The sequence below is a fragment of the Haliotis rubra genome, unplaced genomic scaffold, assembly GCF_003918875.1.
Source record: "Haliotis rubra isolate DU_JTF1 unplaced genomic scaffold, ASM391887v1 Scf138, whole genome shotgun sequence".
Taxonomy (NCBI): domain Eukaryota; kingdom Metazoa; phylum Mollusca; class Gastropoda; order Lepetellida; family Haliotidae; genus Haliotis; species Haliotis rubra.
The window spans coordinates 1,527,658-1,554,363 of NW_025765314.1; the positions used below are offsets into that span (position 1 = coordinate 1,527,658).

The 26,706-nt window shown below is 40.8% G+C and overlaps 2 protein-coding genes and 2 long non-coding RNA genes across 5 annotated transcripts in view; 1 reads left to right on the forward strand and 3 right to left on the reverse strand.

The window, feature by feature from the left end:
• Positions 1-543: 543 nt before the first annotated feature.
• On the reverse strand, positions 544-4,071 carry LOC124268443 (sphingomyelin phosphodiesterase 3-like). Its single transcript, XM_046703403.1, has 5 exons — positions 4,054-4,071; positions 3,444-3,875; positions 2,153-2,228; positions 920-1,060; positions 544-599 (listed from the first exon to the last, which is right to left on the reverse strand). The coding sequence occupies exons 1-5, from the start codon at positions 4,069-4,071 to the stop codon at positions 544-546; spliced, it is 723 nt and encodes a 240-aa protein (XP_046559359.1).
• Positions 4,072-21,218: 17,147 nt separating this feature from the next.
• On the reverse strand, positions 21,219-21,812 carry LOC124268420. The gene is made up of 2 exons (XR_006896274.1): positions 21,496-21,812; positions 21,219-21,425 (listed from the first exon to the last, which is right to left on the reverse strand). It is a non-coding gene; the product is annotated as an uncharacterized LOC124268420 (long non-coding RNA).
• On the forward strand, positions 21,651-22,160 carry LOC124268421. Its single transcript, XR_006896275.1, has 3 exons — positions 21,651-21,747; positions 21,922-22,060; positions 22,096-22,160. It is a non-coding gene; the product is annotated as an uncharacterized LOC124268421 (long non-coding RNA).
• A 2,693-nt stretch (positions 22,161-24,853) lies between these two features.
• Positions 24,854-26,706, reverse strand: part of LOC124268418 (alanine--glyoxylate aminotransferase 2, mitochondrial-like) — a 32,294-nt gene continuing 30,441 nt past the window's right edge. For both annotated transcript variants that reach the window (XM_046703385.1, XM_046703384.1), the window contains one exon: positions 24,854-26,706. In XM_046703385.1, coding sequence (XP_046559341.1) covers positions 26,602-26,706 — 105 coding nt within the window. In that variant the 3' untranslated portion in view covers positions 24,854-26,601.

Genomic DNA, 26,706 nt, shown 5'->3' on the forward strand with positions numbered 1-26,706 from the left:
CATCCCCCAATTTGTAAACACACAACATTCCCTCACTCACCTTTATCAGTCAATTAACACAACAAGAAACATACACAAAGTAAACAAAGAATACTGCAGTTAAAAAGATAAAAACTCTTTTTAAGTATAAATTATCATTCTTACAAACAAGAAACAGTCACACCCATGGTCCGCTTGTAGATGCTGTAGATGAAAGCAGTCCACGTTTCCATGGTAATACTTTCCATGGTCAAGTTTATAGCGTGTTTCCATGGACACGCTATATGGTCAAGTTTCCACTGTGAGAGCCACTGGTATATGGTCAACATCAAGGTTGCTGCTTTTACTCACAAACTTGTAATTTGATGCTCTCTGGAAATACAAAGTTGTGGACGATAAATATCAATATCAATAACATGCAATCGTAATTTTACACTGACACAGTACACGTAGTAAACGGGAATATGTCAAAACAGGGAATGGAAGTTCAACAACACTGCATTTTATGCTTGTCAGCCAAGTGTGTAAAACCTACAGTCCAGGGTTTGTCCAGACCTTGCCTCTCTACAGGGGTCCTCCGTACTGGTCAAACAGTGGGTGGCTGGACAGCTCATGGTCACCTGGGAGGGACACAGGAAACACATGCTCTATACATTATGTTCTCCTTAATAAATCTGCTGCTGTTTTGGATCAATCAGTGATCAAGGGTAGGTAACTCTAACCACACAACAGGGCATGGCTTATGTAATATTATAGTAACATGAAACTCTATAGCACCACATGCATCTATCCGTCTGGTATCATCAATATTTACTAGTGACCCACAAACATATGCATATGCTTGTTTATTTCAAAACAGGAGTGTCATGTACAAGAGAATCAGCTAATGTGACAGTTTTGTACAACACTGGCTTAATGTGGCTGCAATGGGGGAACCTACATGGGGACATGTTGTCAAAGTTGAAGTCTCCACAAATGCAGTCCAACTTGATGTTGTCATGTTTGGATGCTGTTTCCCGCCGGAACTCTTGTGTCCATCGTAAGACATCGTCCAGTTGCTTGTCTGTCACTTTCTGTTCTCCTGAATACAGAATTTGAAATCAGAGAACTACAGCCCCAAATGGTTTCATTATCAAGTCAAGTCAACAACGCACTGTTGCAAAGGAACTTTTGTAGGTAACTTATATGTTGTGATCTCTTAGTATGAGTTTGTATCATGGGAGATAACTCTTATTTATTACCCACGAGGTCAACGTATGGGTAGTTGCATTCTAATCTCGTACGTCACACGAGTGTCGTGATCGCGTTGACCTGTGTTGTAAACGACTTGACCTCAGATTCTAACGATTTGATTGGATAACCGATGACCACTCAATTAGGTCACATTCTGACGTAACTATTTTTTCATTCATAACAAACACGTGAATTCATTCATTCTACAACTTAGATGCATTGTGGGAATGTAAACATTGCTAACGCTGCCGTGTTGCTGTTTAATTGTGAGCTGAATTGAGACATTATATCTGTCGAAAAACATAAACGCTACTCAGTCAGATACCATAAGAAGGACACTCGCTTCAGATAATTCGTATGTAATGAGACCTCGTGTAGTATTCTCTATATATCTGTGATATATAAGATTTGAAAACAGTCAGTGACTCAATGAAAGAATTTAAAAGAACCCAGTCCCTTGCTTCCCCCATTCTAATAACCATTGCATGTGTGAGGAATGTATGCTGAAAGGGGAGATTTTGTCAAATGACTATAAGTGAGTATTGTTTTATTCTACACAAAGCTTTGACCACCCTACACAGAAGGTTGGCTGGCGTGTCGTTTAACGCTGCACTCAGCAATATTCCAGCTATGTGGTAGCAGTTTGTAAATAATCGAGTCTGGACCAGACAATCCAGAGTTCAACAGCATGAGCATCGATCTACACAACTGGGATATGATGACATGTGTCAACGAAGTCAGTGAGCCTGACCACCCGATTCCGCTACACATAAGGAATGATAAGGAGGGCATGATGGAATATAACAGACCAAACAGACAAGACTATGGGTAATCTGCTGGATTTGTTCTATGTTTTAAGTTCCACTAAGTTTAAGAGCTAATATGGCTTTGCTGGCCTGGTCAGGTAAACTCACTCCACACACACAATGTCATGTCCTACCTTGGTACGCCTGCAGGTGTGTACAGAAGATGTAGCCGACATCCTGCTTGTGTACACCTGTCTTGCCGAGGAGCACCTGTAGACAGTGATCAACATACAGACAATATGGACTACTCAACAACACTGGCCAGCGATCAACATACAGACAATATGGACTACTCAACAACACTGGCCAGCCATCAACATACAGACAATATGGACTACTCAACAACACTGCAGACAGTGATCAACATACAGACAATATGGACAACTCAACAACACTGCAGACAGTTATCAACATACAGACAATATGGACTACTCAACAACACTGCAGACAGTTATCAACATACAGACAATATGGACAACCTCAACAACACTGCAGACAGTTATCAACATACAGACAATATGGACTACTCAACAACACTGCAGACAGTTATCAACATACATACAATATGGACTACTCAACAACACTGGCCAGCATGATGACTTTCACAAAGCAGGAATACTATATTGTGGTTTTGTAGTGTTTTGAAAACAATATGGCATAGACATTTCTAAACAGTCATACAAATTTAGCTGGCTCAAGAGATCAAGTGTGATAAGACCCAGCAAAGTGAATTCGAAGGCATGGGTTGCGCCTAAAGCACAGCAATACACTGTTAGTTCCAGGCTAGTGAAAGTCCAGGGGGACGATGACTGGTTGTTCTAGTTTATATGACCACTAGTCAGAAATGGCTAGTAGTTGGATTTGACCAGTGGTGCCTACCCTTGACCTTTAGAAACTTATACTTATGGGTTTGAACCCCAGAATCTTCCTGGTTATGTCTCATGGTTGGCCTAGTGGTTAAAGCGTTTGCTCATCACACCGGAGATCCGGGTTTGATTCCCCACATGGGTACAAGCATGGTGTCCTGCCGTGATATTGCTAACAGCGGCGTAAAAACTAAACTCACTCACTCATTTAGAAGTTGGTGCTATGAACAACGAGGAGAGTTCTATGGATATACAACTTCCTAATATTAATATGAGTGACGCTTTGGTGTAGCTACTAACACCGTTATCAATGATGAGGAAGGGATTTGCTTGGTAACGGTGCTAGTAGCTACAATCAAATGTTGCTCATATTATATTAAAGAAGCTGTATCCATAGACCTCGCTTGTTCATCACACCACTTCTAAATGCCACTCAGACAAGTCACTCACTCATCCATACCCATGATAGTGAATTTCGCACGCCACCATGGATGTTCATGTACACTTCAGCCCTCACTTCAGGCTTGCTTCTGGCTCATACAACTGGTATATATCTTACCTTAACCATCAACAGCCCTTTGGAATTTATCACACAAAACATGCAACTGTTCAAGAAGGGTTTAAAGTCCACGCCTAATATTTCATAACGACTCGCAAACAGAAGTCCACTGTTGAACATGAAGTAGTTGCAACTCAGGCTCCAGTGACCAGCGTCATGGATGACATATGGGAACACCTTCTGCAGTTCTGCCATCAACGGCTGCGCGTAACAACGCTGCCACACTTCCTGGAAACAGATGAAGTCAAGCTGTGGGAAGTGGGCTTCAACACTAGCTTCAATGTCTCTACTCTCAGACACTCGCTCCTGGAGGATATGATTCCTTGATCTTAGGTTGTATCTGGATTCTGGATTCTGATGACCATTTCTTTGAAGAAAATCTTTATAAAAATATTGGTCAATGATAATACTCACCAATTTGCTTTGCCCGGCCTGAAAGGATCATCCAGATTGTTGATAATGACTAGGGAACTCTTGGAACAGACACACATTAATTGAAGCAATGCTGTAGCTTCCTGTGTTGGCTTCCGGCTTAGCAACGCTTGGTCTTATGGACGTAAGTATATTTCCTCCTGACACCAAGCAGCAGCAGACGAGAATGGCTCTCTACCAAGGCAGTGGGGTACATGGAAACGCAACACCAGAAATGGAATAGTCCATATTATTTTGTTGTACAGCACACGCTCTGGATGTACTTGTTCCTTTGTGATGGGCATATACAAGGACAGCAGGCAGGACAGGCTCCACAGACATGGGTGGATCAGGGCTTCTGCTGCCAGAAAACATACTTCACATGTCACCCGGGCTGGACGCCATCCCGGGAATGTGTTCTTGTACAGCATCACAGTTGAAGGTTCTGGTTTGAAATGTGCTCTTTGATTCCTGAAACAGAACATTGTGCTTTAGTTTGACGAGAAGAGGCTGCAGCACCACCTGGAATAGTGAGAGAAATGAAACAATTGAAATGAGTGTACAACTTGTTTGTATGTGGTTTAACCCTACATTTAATGCAGCACTCAGCAATATTCCAGCTGTATGACTGGGGCCTGTAAAAATAAACTAGTCTGGACCAGACAAGTTTATCACTAACATCATGATCATCAAAATAGGGAATTGGGATATGGAGAGTGAGTAAAAGAGTTGAACTTCATACCGCTTTTAGCAATATTCTAGCAATATCACAGTGGGCAACACCAGATAATGGCTCTACACTTTGTACAAATGTGGAGAATTAAACACCGCTTTAGCAATATTCCAGCAATATCACAGTGGGCAACACCAGATAATGACTCCACACCTTGTACAAATCAAATGTGGAGAATTAAACACCGCTTTTATCAATATTCCAGCAATATCACAGTGGGCAACACCAGATAATGGATCCACACCTTGTACAAATGTGGAGAATTGAACACCGCCTTCCGTGTGAAGAGTGAACACTCTAACCACTAGGTTACCCCACCAACCCGGGATATGAAGAAATGCAGTAAACAGAGACAGTGAGCCCGACTACTCAAACCTGTTTGCTGCCTTTACTTACAAAGGTTGCTGAAAATCAGTTGTAACCTGGATATTGTGTGAGAGTGAATGTGGTCTGTAACATCCCATACCTATAACAGCAGAATACACAACACACGAGGGTCCAAACAACAGCTTGTCATAGCAACAGAGCAATACTCCGTCTTTATAGGGACAACTAGTTCTTATTATTTACATAATCTAGGAATTATGATTTGAACTTAAGAAACATGTCCTTGTAGACCTGTGCAAGTGTAGCAACCTACCTCTTGTTTATAGCAGGTAGAAGGAAGGCTCTATTTAGCCCCTAGCTGGTGATGAAGTGGTTATAGTATACCACTGTGCCAGTAGCACTTAATGTCGGAGATAGTATCCTGTTTGTAATGTGGGTGACACTACTGGGCCTCACACACATTGCACAGTATCATTTAACTATAAACAAACCAGCTGCCATCCAGGGTAAGAACTACATGCCTATAAATGTTGTAATCACTTGAGAATCTAAACTAATTTGCTATCCATATAGCACAAAGCATCTCAGTCCCAACCATTATTCCCTAAGTCTAGCCCTCCTGAGAAAGCTAAAGTCTGTCTAACAGTCCCTGAACCACATTATTTTCTTTACAGTCTAGCCCTCCCTGCGAGCTAAAGCCCTAGTCTGTCTCACAGTCCCTGAACCACATTATTTTCCCTACAGTCTAGCCCTCCCTCAAGTGATGCTAAAGCCCTAAATGAAGCAAAGTCTAGATTTCCTCAGGTTCAGAATCTCTGGTCACGCTATGGCCCTTTTCAATTTTAATGGGTTTATTTGTTACAATTAAAACTATATATATTTAGAGACTGACTGACTGACTGAGTTTAGTTTTTACGCCGCTTTTAGCAATATTCCAGCAATATCACCGCGGGGACACCAGAAATGGGCTTAACACATTGTGATATATTTAGAGAATAAGCATTATCTATATAGCTGTGAGCGGCACTGGCTGTAAACAGGACAGAGTTATGGTGGGACCAGCACAGGCTGACGTATTAGGTTAAGTCACATACTTTCTATGACTTTCACTGTAATATGTTTTTAAGAAAATGGCATTAATTTCAATGTCAGCAATAAAACCATGACCAACCAAATGACAGGTTTATGATGTAAGCAGATCCAACACAATCCTTGCTTTCAACATAATCATGGTTCTGTAAGACAATTATTTCTTGTTACTGTGTGTTTACCGAGGCTAGATGATAATTGTGACAATGAGACCACTTCACTGTACCTGAGTTGAGGCGAGTGCTACCTGGTGAAGATTACTTCCTGTCCTGCTACTGTGTCGGCTGTGATCAGTATTTAGGTCCGGTATTCAAATACTCGAGCCTCGATCAAAGGTTGAGCGTTATCTTCATGATTTGTTGACTCAAAGAATGTCTCAGTCTGTGCCCAATACTAGTATGATGTGTATTTTTAGCTTTTAAAGATACAAATATTATTTGTAAATTGTTACTTAATAGTTTTGCATTTCAATTGAGAACAAGTCTACATGGTTTTTACTTAGCTGGATCAAGGCATGTGGGCGTAAGGAAATAAGAGCAAAATAAATGTTTTCAATAACGGATGAAGTATTTCTAATTATTCTATACATCAGCATCTCTTCTGATCTACACTTGACCAAGTCTGTTTAGTTAGTAATAGTTATCAGTTGCTACAACTATGAGAGTCGATGATCAAGGGAGATAACCATTCTTCTAGACTAAGGCTTAGTCTCTGAATATATATAATTTTGATAGTAACAAACAAGCCCATTTATATTGAAAAGGAGCCCTAGGGAGACCAGAGATTCAGAGACTAAGAACATCTGCATTGGGGCTACACGTGCTGGGGTCATTACAAACATAACAAATAAACCCATTAAAATTGAAAAGGCGCCATAGCGTGACCAGAGATTCTGAACCTGAGGAAATCTAGACTTGGTTTATTTAGGGTTTTAGCACTGCAGAGAGGGCTTGGCAGTAGGGAAATTAATGTGGTTCAGGGACTATGAGACAGACTACCATTCTCCCTACTGGAACAAGATTGCACAACCATTTGAAGCATCATACAATCTCTCTCATTGCCTTTGCTGTGTGGGCAAAGGGAGTAAGGGTATAGTGTGGTGTACGGCCGAGGGTAGTCTAACAGCTTAGTCTCTCAAATGAACATATTTTACAGAAGATATAATTGTTTAAGTTAAAATTATAAATACAATAAAAAGGAGCCCAGAGACATTCTTCATTTTTAGATTGCCACATTTTCTAGACTTGTGTGGGCTTTCTTGGACATATACTGAACAGCAAAAGAAAAGCAACTCATGCTTTTTGTCATTTTTTAAAAATAGAAGACATAAACATGAATGCTTACTTTTATGAGATTTCATTTTTTCGAAACTTGCGTTTCTTTTGCTGTTCAGTATATTTGCTTCAGGTTTTTGTTTGTTTGTTTGTTGTTTAACTCCAGACTCCGCTTACGGTGTTAGCAGCTACACCGAAACATCTCTTACATCAATAATACAGAAGTTGTACATCTATAGAACTCTCCCCATTGTTCATCACACCAACTTCTAAATATTCATGCATATTCAATTCTAGTGATGGTGAATAACGAACTGAAGTCTGAACGAATATGCGAGTGAATTATATCAGCCCTAGTCTTAATCAAAGGAGCCAAGTGATGTCTGTTATAATGTCCCATAGAGACATGTCTCATAAACAAGCAAATAAACAAAAAATAATTAGAAATACTGTTGAAAATAAGTAACAGATGATGTTGAATGCATTCAGATCAAGGGAGATGAGGACAAAAATATCAGCAGTCATTTTGTATATCATTTTGTATATCATTTTATATATCATATTGTATATATATCGTTTTGTATATCATTTTATATATCATTCTATATATCATTTTGTATATCATTTTATATATCGTTTTGTATATCATTTTATATATCATTTTGTATATCATTTTATATATCGTTTTGTATATCATTTTATATATCATTTTGTATAACCAATTCATGTTGGAATTGGATAACTCCAATGTTAAGTAACTTGTGCCTCTAATAAAACTAAATGTATCAGATGGTCAAATACTGTGACTGTTGATTGTATGGCATTCTACTCAAAGGTGGGGCGGTGGGGTAGCCTAGTGGTTAAAGCGTTGGCTCGTCATGCCAAAGACCCGGGTTCGAATCCCCACATGGGTACAATGTGTGAAGCCCATTTCTGGTGTCCCCCGCCGTGATGTTGCTGGAATATTGCTAAAAGCGGCGTAAAACCAAACTCAGTCAGTCAGTCAGTCTACTCAAAGGTACTAATGTACCTTGTTAGGACTTGATTATCAACAAAATCATGATACAGCTACAATATTGCTGTGTGAACTACTTACAACAAACATACAAACCATTATAATCAATGATTGTTGGGCAAGTACTCCTACTTACACATTTAATCTTTATCACTGTTATGAATTATCAGATCTGTACAAAGTCATGCATAAACTCGTTCATCAAGACATATAACGATATTAAATATTTTATATGAGAGAAACATACTGAGTTGGCATTGTGGAGCTAGGTCACCTGTACATTACACCACTGAAAAAAGGGGCTATTCCATTATGAGTTGATATTTTGGGGAACCAAGTTGTAGGATTTAGAAATGGATTATTCCATTCACAACCTGTAATGAAGTTTGGGCAAAAACGCCAGTTTAGTGCACATGTTTTTCATGTGCACATAAACATGCTCAGGTAAAATTTGAAATTTACAGTGATCTATTTCAGGGATAAAAACCATTAAATTGATATCTGATAATTTTTACTGGCAGTGTCTGACTCATGAGGAATGGCTACATGCAAAGGGCATGTTGGAGCTGGATTGAGAGAGCACTGTTTTAGCCAGTAATTAGCAGATTACAAACACGATACCTACAGACATATAATGTTCATGACAGATGTAAGTCTGGTCGACCAAGGGCGACAACTGGCGCACAAGACCTTGGTCAAAGTGCTTCTCAAATTGGAACTGAGTTTCACAAGCCTACTTGTGTAACAGTTGAGTAGACAGAGAGTGAGTGAGTTTAGTTTTACGCACTCAGCAATAATTCAGCTATATGGCGGCGGTCTGTAAATAATCAAGTCTGGACCATACAATCCAGTGATCCACATCATGAGCATCAATCGACTCAACTGGGATACGATGACATATCAACCAAGTCAGCAAGTCTGACCACCTGATCCTGTTAGTCGCCTTTTACGACAAGCATGGGTTGCTGAAAACCAATTCTAACACGGATCTTCATGGGTTTGAGTATACAGACAATTTGTAATAGTCTACAGAGATGAAACAAGTATGTTCAACTTCCACATGTTCTCCCACGATCTACGGACTGCAATATTTCTGAAAGACATTGTTGGTGTCAAGAGCAGCAGTGTTGGACCAATCATTTTTTTCTAAATGTGTTGTTTTGGGGTCATGGTTAACTTTGGACTTCCTTGGCAGACGCAACAGAGTGTGGCGTTGATGGGTGAGTCATGGTTTACATTGGACTTCCTTGGCAGACATTGGATGGGTGACTGGTTTACATTGGATTTCCTTGGCAGACACAACAGAGTGTGGCTTAGATGGGTGAGTCATGGTTTACTTTGGACTTCCTTGGCAGATGCAACAGAGTGTGGCTTAATGGATGGGTGAGTCAGAGTGGTTTAGATTGGTCCTTTACTTTGGACTTCTTGGCAGACAACAAGTGTGAGTGTGGCGGACTTCCTTGGCAGATGGGTGAGTCATGGTTTACTTTGGATTTCCTTGGCAGACACAACAGAGTGTGGCGTAGATGGGTGAGTCATGGTTTACTTTGGACTTCCTTGGCAGACGCAACAGAGTGTGGCGTAGATGGGGGAGTAATGGTTTACATTGGACTTCCTTGGCAGATGCAACAGAGTGTGGCTTAGATGGGTGAGTCCTCGGTTACTTTGGACTTCCTTGGCAGACGCAACAGAGTGTGGCGTAGATGGGGGAGTCATGGTTTACTTTGGACTTCCTTGGCAGACGCAACAGAGTGTGGCGTTGATGGGTGAGTCATGGTTTACTTTGGACTTCCTTGGCAGACGCAACAGAGTGTGGCTTAGATGGGGGAGTAATGGTTTACAATGGACTTCCTTGGCAGACGCAACAGAGTGTGGCGTGGATGGGTGAGTCATGGTTTACATTGGACTTCCTTGGCAGACGCAACAGAGTGTGGCTTAGATGGGTGAGTCATGGTTTACATTGGACTTCCTTGGCAGACGCAACAGAGTGTGGCGTAGATGGGTGAGTCATGGTTTACAATGGACTTTTTTTTCTTGGCAGACGCAACAGAGTGTGGCGTTGATGGGGAGTCATGGTTTACTTTGACTTCCTTGGCAGGCAGCCGCAACAGAGTGTGGCGTAGATGGGTGAGTCATGGTTTACAATGGACTTCCTTGGCAGGGTTACTTTGGACGCAACAGAGAGTGTGGCGTAGATGGGGAGTCATGGTTTACAATGGACTTTTCTTGGCAGACGCAACAGAGTGTGGCGTTGATGGGGGAGTCATGGTTTACTTTGGACTTCCTTGGCAGACGCAACAGAGTGTGGCGTAGATGGGGGAGTCATGGTTTACAATGGACTTCCTTGGCAGATGCAACAGAGTGTGGCGTTGATGGGTGAGTCATGGTTTACATTGGACTTCCTTGGCAGACGCAACAGAGCGTGGCGTTGATGGGTGAGTCATGGGTTACTTTGGACTTCCTTGGCAGACGCAACAGAGTGTGGCGTTGATGGGTGAGTCATGGTTTACTTTGGACTTCCTTGGCAGACGCACGCAACAGAGTGTGGCTTAGATGGGGATGGTAAATGGTTTAGAACTGGACTTCCTGTTATTCACAGATGTCACTGGTACTAGCATAGGATATTTTTATAACGCACATATCTACGCAACTAGCGCATGCTCAAGGAGCTGGTATTTTTTTCCCTCGATCATTGGATGTCAATCTCAACGCCACATCGTATCATCAATCTCAACTCCCTGGCGAGTATGCAACTCTTGCAGCTACTAGGCTCACTGTGGCTTTCTCATCCTAATGAGGTACACATTCACAGCTGGATGGACTGGGACACAGTACTTTGTCCAAGTTCACTGCACGTTGCTGTACCCGCAACTAGGTGTTTGCACGTATTCATGTGGCCACCATCTGGTCATATACCAACGGATTCGTGGGTTCTTTTAAGTGCACAGGGTTGTGTACTGTACACTAGGGGTTGTGACAACACTAAAAGAGTCTGCACACAAAGTTGACTCCAAGGTTTTTAAACCCGGTCACAGGTGGGCTCGATCCCGACACCTCAATCTTGCTGGATCACTAGCCTGGCGCCTTAGCCAGCTCGCCCGCCGTGCCCCCGGCTCACCCCCAGCTTGCCCACCGCGCCCCCAGCTCGCCCCACCACGCACCGGTACTATTGTGACATCAAAATTTTTTACCAGACCATCGGGCTGGCTAGCTGTAAATTTAGACCGTCTGTCAGAAATCTAGACCGTCTCGGGTGGTCGGACGGGCCTTATTTCATACACTGCTAGATAGGTATTAAAGGGTCAGATAAAAACTCTGTGTTGTCCCCAAATGAAATAACTCTCTTTGTCAATTTCTATCAAGTTTTCTGAAAAGGAATATTGCCAAACATGAAGTGATTTGTGTAGTAAGTGCAACTTTGCAACCAAGCGTTTTAAGGAACACCGTTATCAAGCAAGTGATGATAACGGTGTTAGTACCTACACCGAAACGTCTTGTGAAATGAGTGCGACGTTTCAGTGTAGGTACTAACACCGCTATCAAGCAAGTGATGATAACGGTGTTAGTACCTACACCGAAACGTTGCACTCATTGCAATAAAGAAGTTCACTATCCATAGGACTTAGTTTTCCTTCATCTTCACAACTTCTAAAATGCCTCTCAAAGAAACAAGAGTTTTACATCACTTAATTAATGCAAAATGCCTAATGTCAAAACTAATACTAAATTGTTCTGAAGTAGAAAATAAACTTTAAAATTAATGTTGACTAAAGGAAGTTATTACTACACCATGAACATTGACCAGTATTTGAATATTGTTTATCATTAACATGTGGCCAGTTTATGGGAAGAGTAACACTTATTATTCATAATATTCACACGTGTCAGTGAACAATATCACAGGTGTCAATATCGACAGTGATGTTAAATATTCATGAGCTGCATCCATCCATTCATACACAAATAACAATATTTGGTTGTAGGCTATTATTAGTGTTCACTCGACCATGACTCTGTGTTGTATACCTGTAACCCTAACATCACCGTTGACAAAATAGGGCAGCTACATGCACAGAACCAGCGTTATGGCATTATCACTCACAGTACCATCGTGGACACAACAAACTCGCAGACGAGGCAGAAGATTAGTTCTTCCGTGTCATTTCCGAGTTTGTTAGTGTGGAATATTAGTGACCCGGGCCTGTCTCCCACTATCCTGCTGCTGGGTATTTTGACAGCCAATACTGACTAGCACTATCTCGAAGATCAGAGAGATACTACACATAGGACATACTTACTCAATAATCATGCATTTGACACAAGGATTACCGACTTCCTAATCCGTGTCGACATTGAATCGATCTGTAATCAGTGTTGACATGGCATTTTCCTCGTGCTGGGTCAAGTTCGTTTCACAGCAGATCAGGTCAGCGAGAATTACCTGCCCTTGGCATGTCAATATCAAAATCAGCTGTTGCACAATCATTGGCGAATCCAGAGGGGGTGGGGAGTGGGGTTCGAACCCTGCCCTTTCGAAAATGACTAAAGACCACATTGAAGTTAATGTTTTGCATTGACAGAGCCAAGGTGGGTTCAATGGAATCAAACCCCCCTTTGGAAATTTCTGGATCCGCCTATGATAATCAAATGTATATTTTACTTAACCTCGCTAAAATATACTTGCTTGAACATAATCTATGATATGTGACGTCTGTACAACAGCACACATGGTACAGTCATACAAGACAAGCATTGATAGGCTTAGTTTCACTAGAGAAAATACAACTTTGACTCTAAAAATGTGCATGAGTTTCTCACACTTCTAAGTGTTGATTTTCTATCGGAGAAAGGTTGTAAGACGTCAAGGGGTTTTGGACATAACATAAAATACAATGTAAAAATAAAAAAAACCCGTCCACCCGACGCTTAATGTTTTGAAAAAAATGTGAAGAGAAACAAGAATATTTTTTATGTCGCCTAACATTGAACATATTTGCATTATCATTTGTATTATATCGGCGCCATGTTTATTAATCTGTTTTCATTATTTCGATATGCCTCCGTTACTTGTAAATATTCTTGTTACACTTCGTTTGTTGTAAATGTATTCATTTAGTATGTTCATTACTCAGTGATGAGGTCCAATTGGTGTGAAAAAAAAAGAAAACCACAGCAAAATGTTTGATATCGAAACACTTGTTGGCAAATATCACGTAAAATGTTTCACAAATAACGCATTGATTAATCCTCTTCGTCGTGAAGCTATATTTGTACTATCAGAAATCGGGAAGTAATTGGTTTAAGGGTTGGGTCAATCTTCCACAATAGATCGACATATTTCACACATCCATGTATCTTGATGGTATTGATGATACTTTTTGCATTCCCGTTTTGAAAAAAATAGCCATTTGCTGCAAGTAGTCCTTCATTAGCAGACTCAGTATTGCCCATTTCCATAGACTGGTCCGGGTAGGATATGTTGTCTCTTGACGTGTCACTTGACTGAGAGCAGATCATGTATCGATAGCAACATTCTGAACTGAAAACGTTATATAAATAACCCTAATTATTGCTCGCCCGTGGAAGATACTACAGTTTCTAAGATGCTTCTGTGAAAGATCAAAGGCGCCGACAGTACTTTATCAGACGAGAATGTGCACTTTTTTGCATTACGTCACAATGTATAGGCGTCACTGTGCCATTCTAGTCTGCCCCCTCGTAATCGAACCATTTTGCATTACGTCACAATGTAAGCGACATCACGATGCATGTCAGTTGTCATCGCCTCGTACGGCCTCCTACAGTAAACTACTCCGTTGCATCCCTTTTCTTGGTTTGCAATTGCTTCACGCAGCTAACATCACTGGTAGAAACATTACGTTTATGTTTTACGACGGTTAAAATGTCTAAATTCGACTCACAAGTTTTCAGCGACATGGTAACGCTCGCAATGTTTACATTCCCATAGTGCAATCGTGGAATGTCGCTTGACTACTCAGCTTCAACTGGATGTACTGATCTAAACTTACGTTGGTTGTAGAAATGCGACGTTCATATTGCCCCATATGGTTTACGTTAATCACAGATGTCATTAAAATAATTAGAGAAGGTATTTAATCCGAACGTAAACCGTCATCAAACTGTTATCATTTGTTTTTTCTGGTAACGTTCGTCTTAACGTAGGGGGGCAGACACATCAATAGAACAGCGCGCCAGTCAGCCCTGTGCGAGAATTCTTAATTTAGGTCACCGACACCGTCGTTTGTTTTCTGCCTTAAATTAATCGTAATTATCCTTAGAAAGTATTAAATTTGGCATCTTAGAAAAGAAATAATTTCTTAAGTAATACCGCTAGACGGATGACGTCATAATGGTTTAATCTTGTGCTGGGATAATGAGGTGTCTGGGTGGTCTTTTTGTCCACTTCACATTGTCATTATCGTGATTATACCACAGTGGATAACTTCTTTAAGAATCATTTCAGAAGTTAGGAAGTACAATACTGACAAATTGATGGATAATATCTTCTTTTATTTTGTGAGTTTGACAGATTCTATGGTACAAGAATCAGAATCGAAAGATGGTTGATATTCCCATGATGCAGTTCTACATTTTGACTGTTAAGGAACAGAGTTCCGGCAGAACCGACTGTGGGACGAGGAAGTGTCAACTCCAGAGGGTCTGTGTTCCGTACTGAAGTGTCAACTCCAGAGGGTCTGTGTTCCGTACTGAAGTGTCAACTCCATAGGGTCTGTGTTCCGTACTGAAGTGTCAACTCCAGAGGGTCTGTGTTCCGTACTGAAGGACCCACTCCAGTGTAGCAAAGCACTTTGCATGGTATTGGACGTATCGTGCGTTTGACGTGCACTTTGTGCACAATGAACTTACTCACTTTTTGCATGCTTATTGACACCTGAAGTTCACACACCTGATATTGAAAATAGAAAAAACGGTTGATTATTATCTTGCCTCTGATAGTTGTGGAAAATTTCAACCTAAACTGCGCGTACGTCATGCCACGGCTTACAGAAAATCAACGTTTCCGCTCCGAGGTTATGCTGGAGGCTGGAATGGCCCCAAATGAAGTGGCCTGACATTTTGGTGTCCATCGAAACACGATCTCATCTCTATGGAGACATTTTCAACATAATGGGAACACGAACGAGAGATTTGCCTTGGACCAACGTCACGTCGGCAAGACAACCACATTCGGCTGACCCATCTAAGGAATCGATACCAGACTGTCAGTTTGAGTGCTCGAGCCTTTCCTGGCTTACCCCCAATCAGTTGCAGGACTGTACGGAGCCGATTGAGGGAGCACAACATCTGGCCCCTACGGCCAGCAATAAGTCCAATTTTGCTCCAACGTCACCAACAGGCACGTCTTTCCTGTGCAAACAACATCATGTTACAAGAGACAAGATTGGAATGATGTTGTTCCTGACGAGTCGAGATTTCATCTGGACAGCTCAGATGGCAGGCAAGGGTTTACAGACGGCGAGGTGAACGGTATGCTGACGCGAGCGTTGTCCAACGTCGACAGTTTGGTGACAGAAGGGTTATGGTATGGGGAAGCATCACATCTCATGGGATGAAATGGATCGACGTTTACGTCAAGCCCAGAATCAGCCACTGATGTCAGCTAAATTGGGACAAGCGTTTGTTCAGACATGGAACAACATTCCCCAAGCTTTCTTCAATCGCTCAGTGTCGTCTATGCGTCGTCGTTCTCAAGCCTGCATCAACGCCAGTGGTGGACGCACACGATACTGAATTTGTGAACTGACTTTGGATACCATATCTCTTTAAGGGCCTGTCAAGATGCATAGTGTCAAATCATACAGATTTCGATGTTGTCCTGTCAACAGGTAAACAGTCATTAAGGAAAACGCCACAAATCATGTAATTTTCTTTTTGCAGTAAACAATGGCATGATATCAAATAATGCAGAGTTACTTTATTCCAGTAGTATACATGTATTTGCAATTTCAGTCGTTTGACCAAATGCATGTCGAAAAGCGTGTCCAAATCATCTAATCCGTTCAATATTAATCGCTGCACCAAAGTTTTGTATTTATATTAATGTGATGACATGAAATAGATACCTTTTCATTCTGATTTCTATTTTTTTAAATGACGATTCAAAGGTTTATGGACCTTCATGTCAGTGGTTGCATACAACTGCCGACTTGTTATATACAACATACACCTGCATGGTTCCCATGCTCTACTTTGGCATAAGCAAACATATTGAAATTCCTTATTCATTTTGCAATACGATTCAGTCAAACTCCCGAACAATGCCTTGTTAAATTTCAATATTTGTCACTTCCAACTGGTTTTAAAATGGTAAATAATGTGTGTTAATATGAAACATGTGATCATATTAACACACTGATGACATGATGGCAGCATGAAGGATTCATTGTGAACTTTCCGCTTCGAAGTCATAATTTCTGTCTCGAAGGACTCTGTACTTTCGCCTCGAGTCAGTGTTCAAAACCACAGCATTGAAACCAAACGTAAACGTTACTCGTCGATTCAACTACCATACCCAGTTTGAAATTTTCAGCAAAACAATCGAAAGACCGCCCCTGTAATGGCCGCCCACCAGTAACGACCCCACGTCATGATCGATGGATCTACGAGCAGATCGACGACGTCTACGAGCTTATCATCCGTGCGACATTCTCAGACCACTCGACGTCTCCAGTAGAGGAGACAACACTTGTGACTGGAGCATATGAGAGGTGAAGGGCACTCTTCACGTTTCCTTCTTCACCGAGCAGACGACAGGACATGTGTCTACGGGTGAACATTACATCAGGCCATGCACATGTGCTGCAGAAAGGGAACGGTTTTGAGATTGGGGGCGTGATGACCTGGGGTGGGACCTAGGTGATTGTGACTGAGGGGAACTTGAATGCTGCGATTTAACGAAACGAGATTTTGCAAATGGCCGCTTGAATAAAAAGAACTGCTCTGGAATGACGTTTCATCACGATAACTCCTGACCACACGTTGCTCAGGTTGTACAGCAATATCTTACCTGGCCCACAAAATTCCCGGATTTGTTGTCACCCATTGAACACGTTTGGGATGAAATAGAGCGATGTTTGTGACGTCATCCTCCAACAACGTTGCGGATCCAAATCCTTCCTCGGATGTGAAATGGTCATCGCCAGGACTCTCATTTACGTTGGCCACAATGAGGGGTAGGTGCCAGGGGTTCCTTTCACGAAGCAACCTTTACTAAGGTTGACCTTAACTCCCATCCTTTAACATTGCACTACGGTTACCTTAGTGACTTACGATCACCTTAGTGCTTTATGAAAGGAGGTCCAGGCCTGCACCAATGCACAAGGTGGACACACTGACTGTGTGAACTTGCCTGTGAACACCCTCTTGTGTTGTGGTTCATTTGCCAGGTGCTCTGGTGATCGTTGTCATACCTTGAAACAGTTGTTTTTGCATGCACTATCATTTCATTGGCGCCAGTAACAGATTCTGTTTGAGTACATACCCTGAAACAATCAGTTTCACCGCATGGATGTAGCTCTGCTGTTGGCAGAGGTTTCCCGTGGATGAAGAAAAGGGTGTTGACGCTTTTATCAGAATTTAGGGAATGAAACAAATGCGTGACTACACTTGTGACACCCGGTGTTAACACCTATTTTCAGTGATCCATTTCTATGTATTTTCATTATCGTTTTTATGTCTAATATAAACTGTGTCCGTAAATAATCGAGATTTGATTAATATCTTGGTTTGTAGTTAAACAAGCTTGAATAAACATTTCCTTTATGGACCAGAAAGAATGGAACTACGAGAAAGTTCACACATAAAATTGTAACAGGTTTAACAGAAGGAGGATAAGAGTGTTAAATTATACATTACGGAATTGTTTCCAATGAGGTAGTCCTTTGAGTTGATCGATATTGCTGGAATATTGATTAAAGCAGCGAAAAACCAACTCATTCAATAACCTCGATTATGTATTATCTGTGTGTGCATCTAGATATTCTTATCTGACTGCACTAGAAATGGTCTCGTCTGTGTGTACACCCAGTGTTTTCGCTTTTGGGCCAATCAGCATGTTCTCGTCTGTGTGCACCCACCATTGGCGGATCCAAGGCGGGTGGGGACTGGTTCCTTTGAAAATGACTGAAGACCACATAGAATTTAATGTATTGCATTGGCGGAGCCGGGAAAGTGGTAGGGGTGGGAGCGGCAAAACCCCCTGAAAACACTTACATGGCTTACAGTTATGACGTCACAAAGCTAATACCTCTGTCACAATGCTATTAGACCTTGCTTGACTTGCGGAAAGCTGAGAGTTAGGGGGGATATTGTCCTGATTCTCATATTGCGATATATTGCAATAATATAAGAGATATTGCAATACATATTGTGATATATTGACTGGAAGGTTTCTGCCCAAGTGTGTACATCATTAATTCATAATAGCTCTCTGTGTGTGACATCGTCTTCTTAGTTGCTGTCACACCATACTTTCAGGGCTCCCCGTCCCCATTGTGTATGACTGTATGCCAATGGTTTACAGATAAATGACATGATACAGAGCCTTAATGTAGAATGTTTAATTGAAGTACTGTGTTGCAGCAAAGTTTTGCGAACATAATGATAAATTTAATAGTATAACAAGATTTTCATTATCAGCGTTGTTTTCTTTAACAGAATGCACTTCAAAGCAGTATGTAATTATTGTTACTCTATGTCAGTGATTCATCACATTCTGCCACAACAGGCGACTATGCTTGTCGTAAGAGGCGACTAACGGAATCCGGTGGTCAGGCTCGCTGACTTGGTTGACACATGTCATCGGTTCCCAACTGCGCAGATCGATGCTCATGCTGTTGATCACTGGATTGTCTGGTCCAGACTCGATTATTTACGGTGCGGCGTAAAACTAAACTCACTCACTCACTCATTCACATTCAGCTCCAATATAAACATGTGTTAACATGAGCTATTGCAAAATGAAAAAAACCCAACATGATTTAGGTGAACAACTTCTTGACCAGAATGTCATTATACAGTCCTACAAAATTTATAAGACTTTGGCCTTTATGATAAATTGATAACATATGTCCTATTACAAAACAAACAAAATGGTCACTCAGAGCCAGAAATTCTACTTATAAGTCCAAATAAAAGATTTGTCAAATCATTTAAGGGCATTTAGAAGTGGAATGCATAAGAAAAGCAAGATTTATGGATGTCACCTCCTTTATTGTGAATAGCAGGAAGTTTTGGAGTGTATGCTTGCTCCTTCATGACTCTATGAAGGAGCAAGCATACACTCCGAAACGTCGTGTTATTCACAACAAGAAATTGACATCCATAAATCTTGCCTTTCCTAAAAGATTGGTCCATTTGAGGCCACTTAATTCCTCCAAATCGTCACATATGAAACCTTTCAAATCCACAAAACTTAAAGCATTTGGTAGAATATTTGGCACTTTTGGAGCCACTTATAAAGACACTTCCACTTGTAAAATGTTATATGAAACCAAGAGAAATAAATGTATATTTGGTACTTTTAGAGCACATTCTGTTGCTATGGCAATCAAGGGCAGATAATTCAAAGGGAGCTAATTCTGGATGACGCAATATATTGCAGAATCTGAACCATATCGCGATAATCGTATCGCGAGATACTGTACCGGTATATATCGTTAATATTGCACAGCCCTACTGAGAGTCATCACACTGTGTAGGCAGTTTCGCAATTTATGTTGGAGAGTAATAAACAGAATACTAAACTCGCTTCCATGAAATACCATTTTTATTAAACTCGTGAAAAGATTTAGTATCAAACCATTAACTCGTTTAATAAAAATGGTATTACGCGGAAGGTCGTTTAGTATTACTCGCCCGTGTAATACCGATAGACGTATGACGTCATAATTGTAAACCATTATCGCATCGAGCATCAACGTGTTCTTGTCTTTATTACTCGCCCATGTAGGCAATATATTACACTAGTGAAATACCGCTAGACGTATGACGTCATAATGGCTTACAGTTAAGACGTCACAATAGTAATACTTCCGTCACAATGGTATTAGACCTTGCTGGACATCACCCTGTAGGCAGTTTCTATCAGTTTATGTTGGAGAGTAATAAACAGAATACTAAACTCGCTTCCGTGAAATACCATTTTTATTAAACTCGTGAATGGTATTACACGGAAGGTTCTTTAGTATCCTCTATGCATGCATTGAAATGTTCTGTTACGTGTGCACATCCAACCAATATCTGTACCATCTTCATAACGTCAATAGATCCTTTTTAGCTTGTGTTTCATGCAGTTCCACCAACTGTTACCCTGTCTACTAACATTTATACAATAACTGCTGGTGTGTTATGCACTGACACGGTGTCTTTTCATTTGTTTGTTAATTAAAGTGATATAGTCGAAGCCCTTCCACATGACCTGTGTGTGAATCTGTTACATGCCCGCCCTCTTACAGCTGGGATATTGCTGAGTGTGGCAGGAAACAAAACAAACACAAATAACAAAATGTCAATGAGATATTGCAGTAAACTGATTGTATCCACGCAAGTGTGGCTGTTACAGTGATCGCTTCATGGAGTTTTCACTGATGATTTGTCTTTTACAATGGAATCTGTTTAGTCAGAGTGAGTGAGTGAGTGAGTGAGTTTGGTTTTACGCCGCTTTTAGCAATATTCCAGCAATATCACGGCGGGGGACACCAGAAATGAGCTTCACACATTGTACCCATGTGGGGAATCGAACCCGGGTCTTCAGCGTGACGAGCGGACGGTTTAGTCAGACCACCGAGACTGGTTAAGCACTGGTATGTCATATTTTCAACTTGTCTTCTATGAAACGGACTGTTGAAGAACAAGGGCATGGAAACAAAACTCATACAAAATCAGGTGTCTTAGAGTTTATTTCTCCAAATATTGTCTGACAGATTAATAATCAATATATGGTAATAAGCAAGTACAATAGTATCAGTCATAGCACAAAACATACCTAAAACAGTATGAATAGCCATTGTAGTTATGTCATAACTAGATATACACCAGCATACAGGTGAAGACAACCAGTGGATGTCCACCAGCATACAGACCAAGACCACCTGTGGATGTCCACCAGCATACAGGTGAAGACAACCAGTGGATGTCCACCAGCATACAGGTGAGGACAACCAGTGGATGTCCACCAGCATACAGACCAAGACAACCTGTGGATGTCCACCAGCATACAGACCAAGACAACCTGTGGATGTCCACCAGCATACAGGTGAAGACAACCAGTGGATGTCCACCAGCATACAGACCAAGACAACCAGTGGATGTCCACCAGCATACAGACCAAGACAACCAGTGGATGTCCACAGCATACAGACCAAGACAACCAGTGGATGTCCACCAGCATACAGTTCAAGACAACCAGTGGATGTCCACCAGCATACAGACCAAGACAACCAGTGGATGTCCACAGCATACAGACCAAGACCACCTGTGGATGTCCACCAGCATACAGGTGAAGACAACCAGTGGATGTCCACCAGCATACAGACCAAGACAACCTGTGGATGTAAACCGGCATACAGGTCTAGACAACCAGTGGAGGTCCACCAGCATACAGGTCAAGACAACCAGTGGATGTCCACCAGCATACAGACCAAGACAACCAGTGGATGTCCACAGCATACAGACCAAGACAACCAGTGGATGTCCACCAGCATACAGACCAAGACAACCTGTGGATGTAAACCGGCATACAGGTCTAGACAACCAGTGGAGGTCCACCAGCATACAGGTCAAGACAACCAGTGGATGTCCACCAGCATACAGACCAAGACAACCAGTGGATGTCAACAGCATACAGACCAAGACAACCAGTGGATGTCCACCAGCATACAGACCAAGACAACCAGTGGATGTCCACCAGCATACAGGTCTAGACAACCAGTGGATGTCCACCAGCATACAGGTCAAGACAACCAGTGGATGTCCACCAGCATACAGACCAAGACAACCAGTGGATGTCCACAGCATACAGACCAAGACAACCAGTGGATGTCCACCAGCATACAGTTCAAGACAACCAGTGGATGTCCACCAGCATACAGACCAAGACAACCAGTGGATGTCCACAGCATACAGTTCAAGACAACCAGTGGATGTCCACCAGCATACAGACCAAGACAACCAGTGGATGTCCACAGCATACAGACCAAGACAACTAGTGGATGTCCACCAGCATACAGTTCAAGACAACCAGTGGATGTCCACAGCATACAGACCAAGACAACCAGTGGATGTCCACAGCATACAGGTCAAGACAACCAGTGGATGTCCACCAGCATACAAGTCAAGACAACCAGTGGATGTCAACATAAAGGTCAAGGTCACCATAGAAGAAAGGTACCAGGGAACCTATCCACAACACGTTCGCTGCACTATGACATTTGTAAGCTTATAGTTAAGTATAGAGTTACGGTATGTCGTAATGTTACTACACAACACAGTTTCAGATAGTTCCCGATTCATCCACACATCTACACCTGTCCAATTCACATGACACTTGATTCATCTATACACCTTTATCTGTCTATTCCTTACGGTAAGTGAGTCATCTGTACACCTTTACCTGTCTATTCCTTACAGTAAGTGATTCATCTGTACATCTTTATCTGTCTATTCCTTACAGTAAGTGATTCATCCATACACCTTTACCTGTCTATTGCTTACAGTAAGTGATTCATCTGTACACCTTTACCTGTCTATTCCTTATAGAAGTGATTCATCTGTACACCTTTACCTGTCTATTCCTTACAGTAAGTGATTCATCTGTACACCTTTACCTGTCTATTCCTTACAGTAAGTGATTCATCTGTACACCTTTACCTGTCTATTCCTTACACCTTTACCTGTCGGTAATTGATTCATCTGTACACCTTTACCTGTCTATTCCTTACAGAAGTGATTCATCTGTACACCTTTACCTGTCTATTCCTTACAGAAGTGATTCATCTGTACACCTTTACCTGTCTATTCCTTACAGTAAGTGATTCATCTGTACACCTTTACCTGTCTATTCCTTACAGTAAGTGATTCATCTGTACACCTTTACCTGTCTATTCCTCATAGAAGTGATTCATCTGTACACCTTTACCTGTCTATTCCTTACAGAAGTGATTCATCTGTACACCTTTACCTGTCTATTCCTTACAGTAAGTGATTCATCTGTACACCTTTACCTGTCTATTCCTTACGTTTGAATCATCTGTACACCTTTACCTGTCTATTCCTTACAAGTGATTCATCTGTACACCTTTACCTGTCTATTCCTTACAGTAAGTGATTCATCTGTACACCTTTACCTGTCTATTCCTTACGGTAAGTGATTCATCTGTACACCTTTACCTGTCTATTCCTTACAGTAAATTGATTCATCTGTACACCTTTACCTGTCTATTCCTTACAGTAATCTGATCCTTCTGTCTATTCCTTACCTTTGACATCTGTCTTTTTACCTGTCTATTCCTTACGAAGTAATTGAATCATCTGTACACCTTTACTTGTCTATTCCTTACAGAAGTGATTCATCTGTACACCTTTACCTGTCTATTCCTTACGGTAATTGATTCATCTGTACACCTTTACCTGTCTATTCCTTACAGTAAGTGATTCATCTGTACACCTTTACCTGTCTATTCCTTACGGTAAGTGATTCATCTGTACACCTTTACCTGTCTATTCCTTACAGAAGTGATTCATCTGTACACCTTTACCTGTCTATTCCTTACGGTAAGTGATTCATCTGTACACCTTTACCTTGTCTATTCCTTACAGAAGTGATTCATCTGTACACCTTTACCTGTCTATTCCTTACGGTAAGTGATTCATCTGTACACCTTTACCTGTCTATTCCTTACAGTAAGTGATTCATCTGTACACCTTTACCTGTCTATTCCTTACGGTAATTGATTCATCTGTACACCTTTACCTGTCTATTCCTTACAGTAAGTGATTCATCTGTACACCTTTACCTGTCTATTCCTTACAGTAAGTGATTCATCTGTACACCTTTACCTGTCTATTCCTTACGGTAAGTGATTCATCTGTACACCTTTACCTGTCTATTCCTTACAGAAGTGATTCATCTGTACACCTTTACCTGTCTATTCCTTACGGTAAGTGATTCATCTGTACACCTTTACCTGTCTATTCCTTACAGTAAGTGATTCATCTGTACACCTTTACCTGTCTATTCCTTACGGTAAAGTGATTCATCTGTACACCTTTACCTGTCTATTCCTTTACAGTAAGTGATTCATCTGTACACCTTTACCTGTCTATTCCTTACGGTAAGTGAATTCATCTGTACACCTTTACCTGTCTATTCCTTACGGTAAGTGATTCATCTGTACACCTTTACCTGTCTATTCCTTACAGTAAGTGATTCATCTGTACACCTTTACCTGTCTATTCCTTACGGTAAGTGATTCATCTGTACACCTTTACCTGTCTATTCCTTACAGAAGTGATTCATCTGTACACCTTTACCTGTCTATTCCTTACGGTAAGTGATTCATCTGTACACCTTTACCTGTCTATTCCTTACAGTAAGTGATTCATCTGTACACCTTTACCTGTCTATTCCTTACAGTAAGTGAATCATCCATACATCTGTACCTCTCTAATTCATATAACACTTGATTCATCCATACACCTAAAGTGTGTATTTCTTACAGTATGTGATTCATCCATACATCTAACCCATAATGGACCTCACATCCATGCAGACACAAGGGAAACATTAAAGTACACCGGGAAACAAGCAAGTTCGTTATTCCATACTATCGTATTAAACCTTGAACACATGAAATTGATAACAATATATACTGCGTGGATGTCAGCATGGAATAATGAGATGTTTACAAAGCATCACAACATTCAACAGTGCCTGTATATACTGTTATATTAAACAAAGGAAAATGATTACCGGTAAAATTCATTATTGAAACATCACATAAACATAACAACATAATCACCTTATCTCAAAGTGAACACATTGAGGATATCAGATCGAGATTACACACCTAAATCTACTAGCTGAGAAATGCATATGGACGGCGTTAGGCAGTGAGACATTAGGAAATAAACATGACATTAAATTATCAACAAAATTCTAAAGCCCATTAGAATGTATAAAAAATGAGAAAGTCTTTGTAGAATTAGTATGACTAAAGAATTATTCTTATAAATAGGAAAAGGAAGTGTAATCATATTTTGAATTGTTTGAATGAAAATTCCACAAATTTTCTAATTAGAAAATGGTTCTGGTAATCCTGAATCAAAATATCACAAGTTATTTCATCATGTGTAATCTAGTTTCAGTTGCTTGAATACTTAAATCCAAAAAGCAAAAAACGCAGACTTACATATTCATTAATTCATTATTCGGAAAGCAGAACAGCTCTGGGCTAGTTGACAGATTACAAATACCATGATACCAAGTGCAGTTCCTGAGTAATCTATCAAAAGTGTTTACATACTGCGCACACCAACTACTGACTCACTGGCATCTGTGATCTGGCTTGAACAATTTTCACAGGTATTTCAAAATTCTAATTGACTAAATCTCACTATACAAATGAAAATGTGGTCACTGTGTATTCTGTTGAGCAAGGTGCACTAACTTTAATTCACATAACCATATCATTAATGGTATGTATTAAAATCTAGGTAACAATGCATTGACATCATAGTCAAAAGAACATATGCTTCACTTACATTCATTGCTGCAACCTGGTTAAATAGATTCCACAGGTTTGACAGTCTGGTTATTGGTCAGTGAATTTCAGCCGGTGATTAGACTGACAATATGACTCCTGACACGTGAACAGTTTGTGTTGGACATTAAACATGGTGAACACAATCCATACCTGAGGAGATTCTAAGTACATATTTACTGTCCCTCAGACATTAAAATAGGAAAAGAGTAACGCTATAGTACTTAGTATACTTGCGGAAGTGAATAAAAAAGTTCATAATTCCTGTAACACTTGTTATATCTGGGATTAACTTTCATTGTTGACCATGAACATAGCATAAAGACTTGAGGTAGTGATCTCAATTTATTGAAAATGCACTATTAAGATTCTTCAGTTTTCACGGGGACTGTTCCTACAATATAGAGATCCACAGAGTATATAGACAAAGCCATGCTTTCTAAATGCATAAAGACCATTTTAATGGAGACTAGGGTCAAATACTGGATTATTCTCTCAAATTTGACGACTACTTTCTGCGGACAGCATAATTCTCGAAAGCTCTTCTCATGATGGCAACAGCATAATCAATATCTTCGTCCGTGATGCACATTGGTGGTTTGATCCGGAAGCT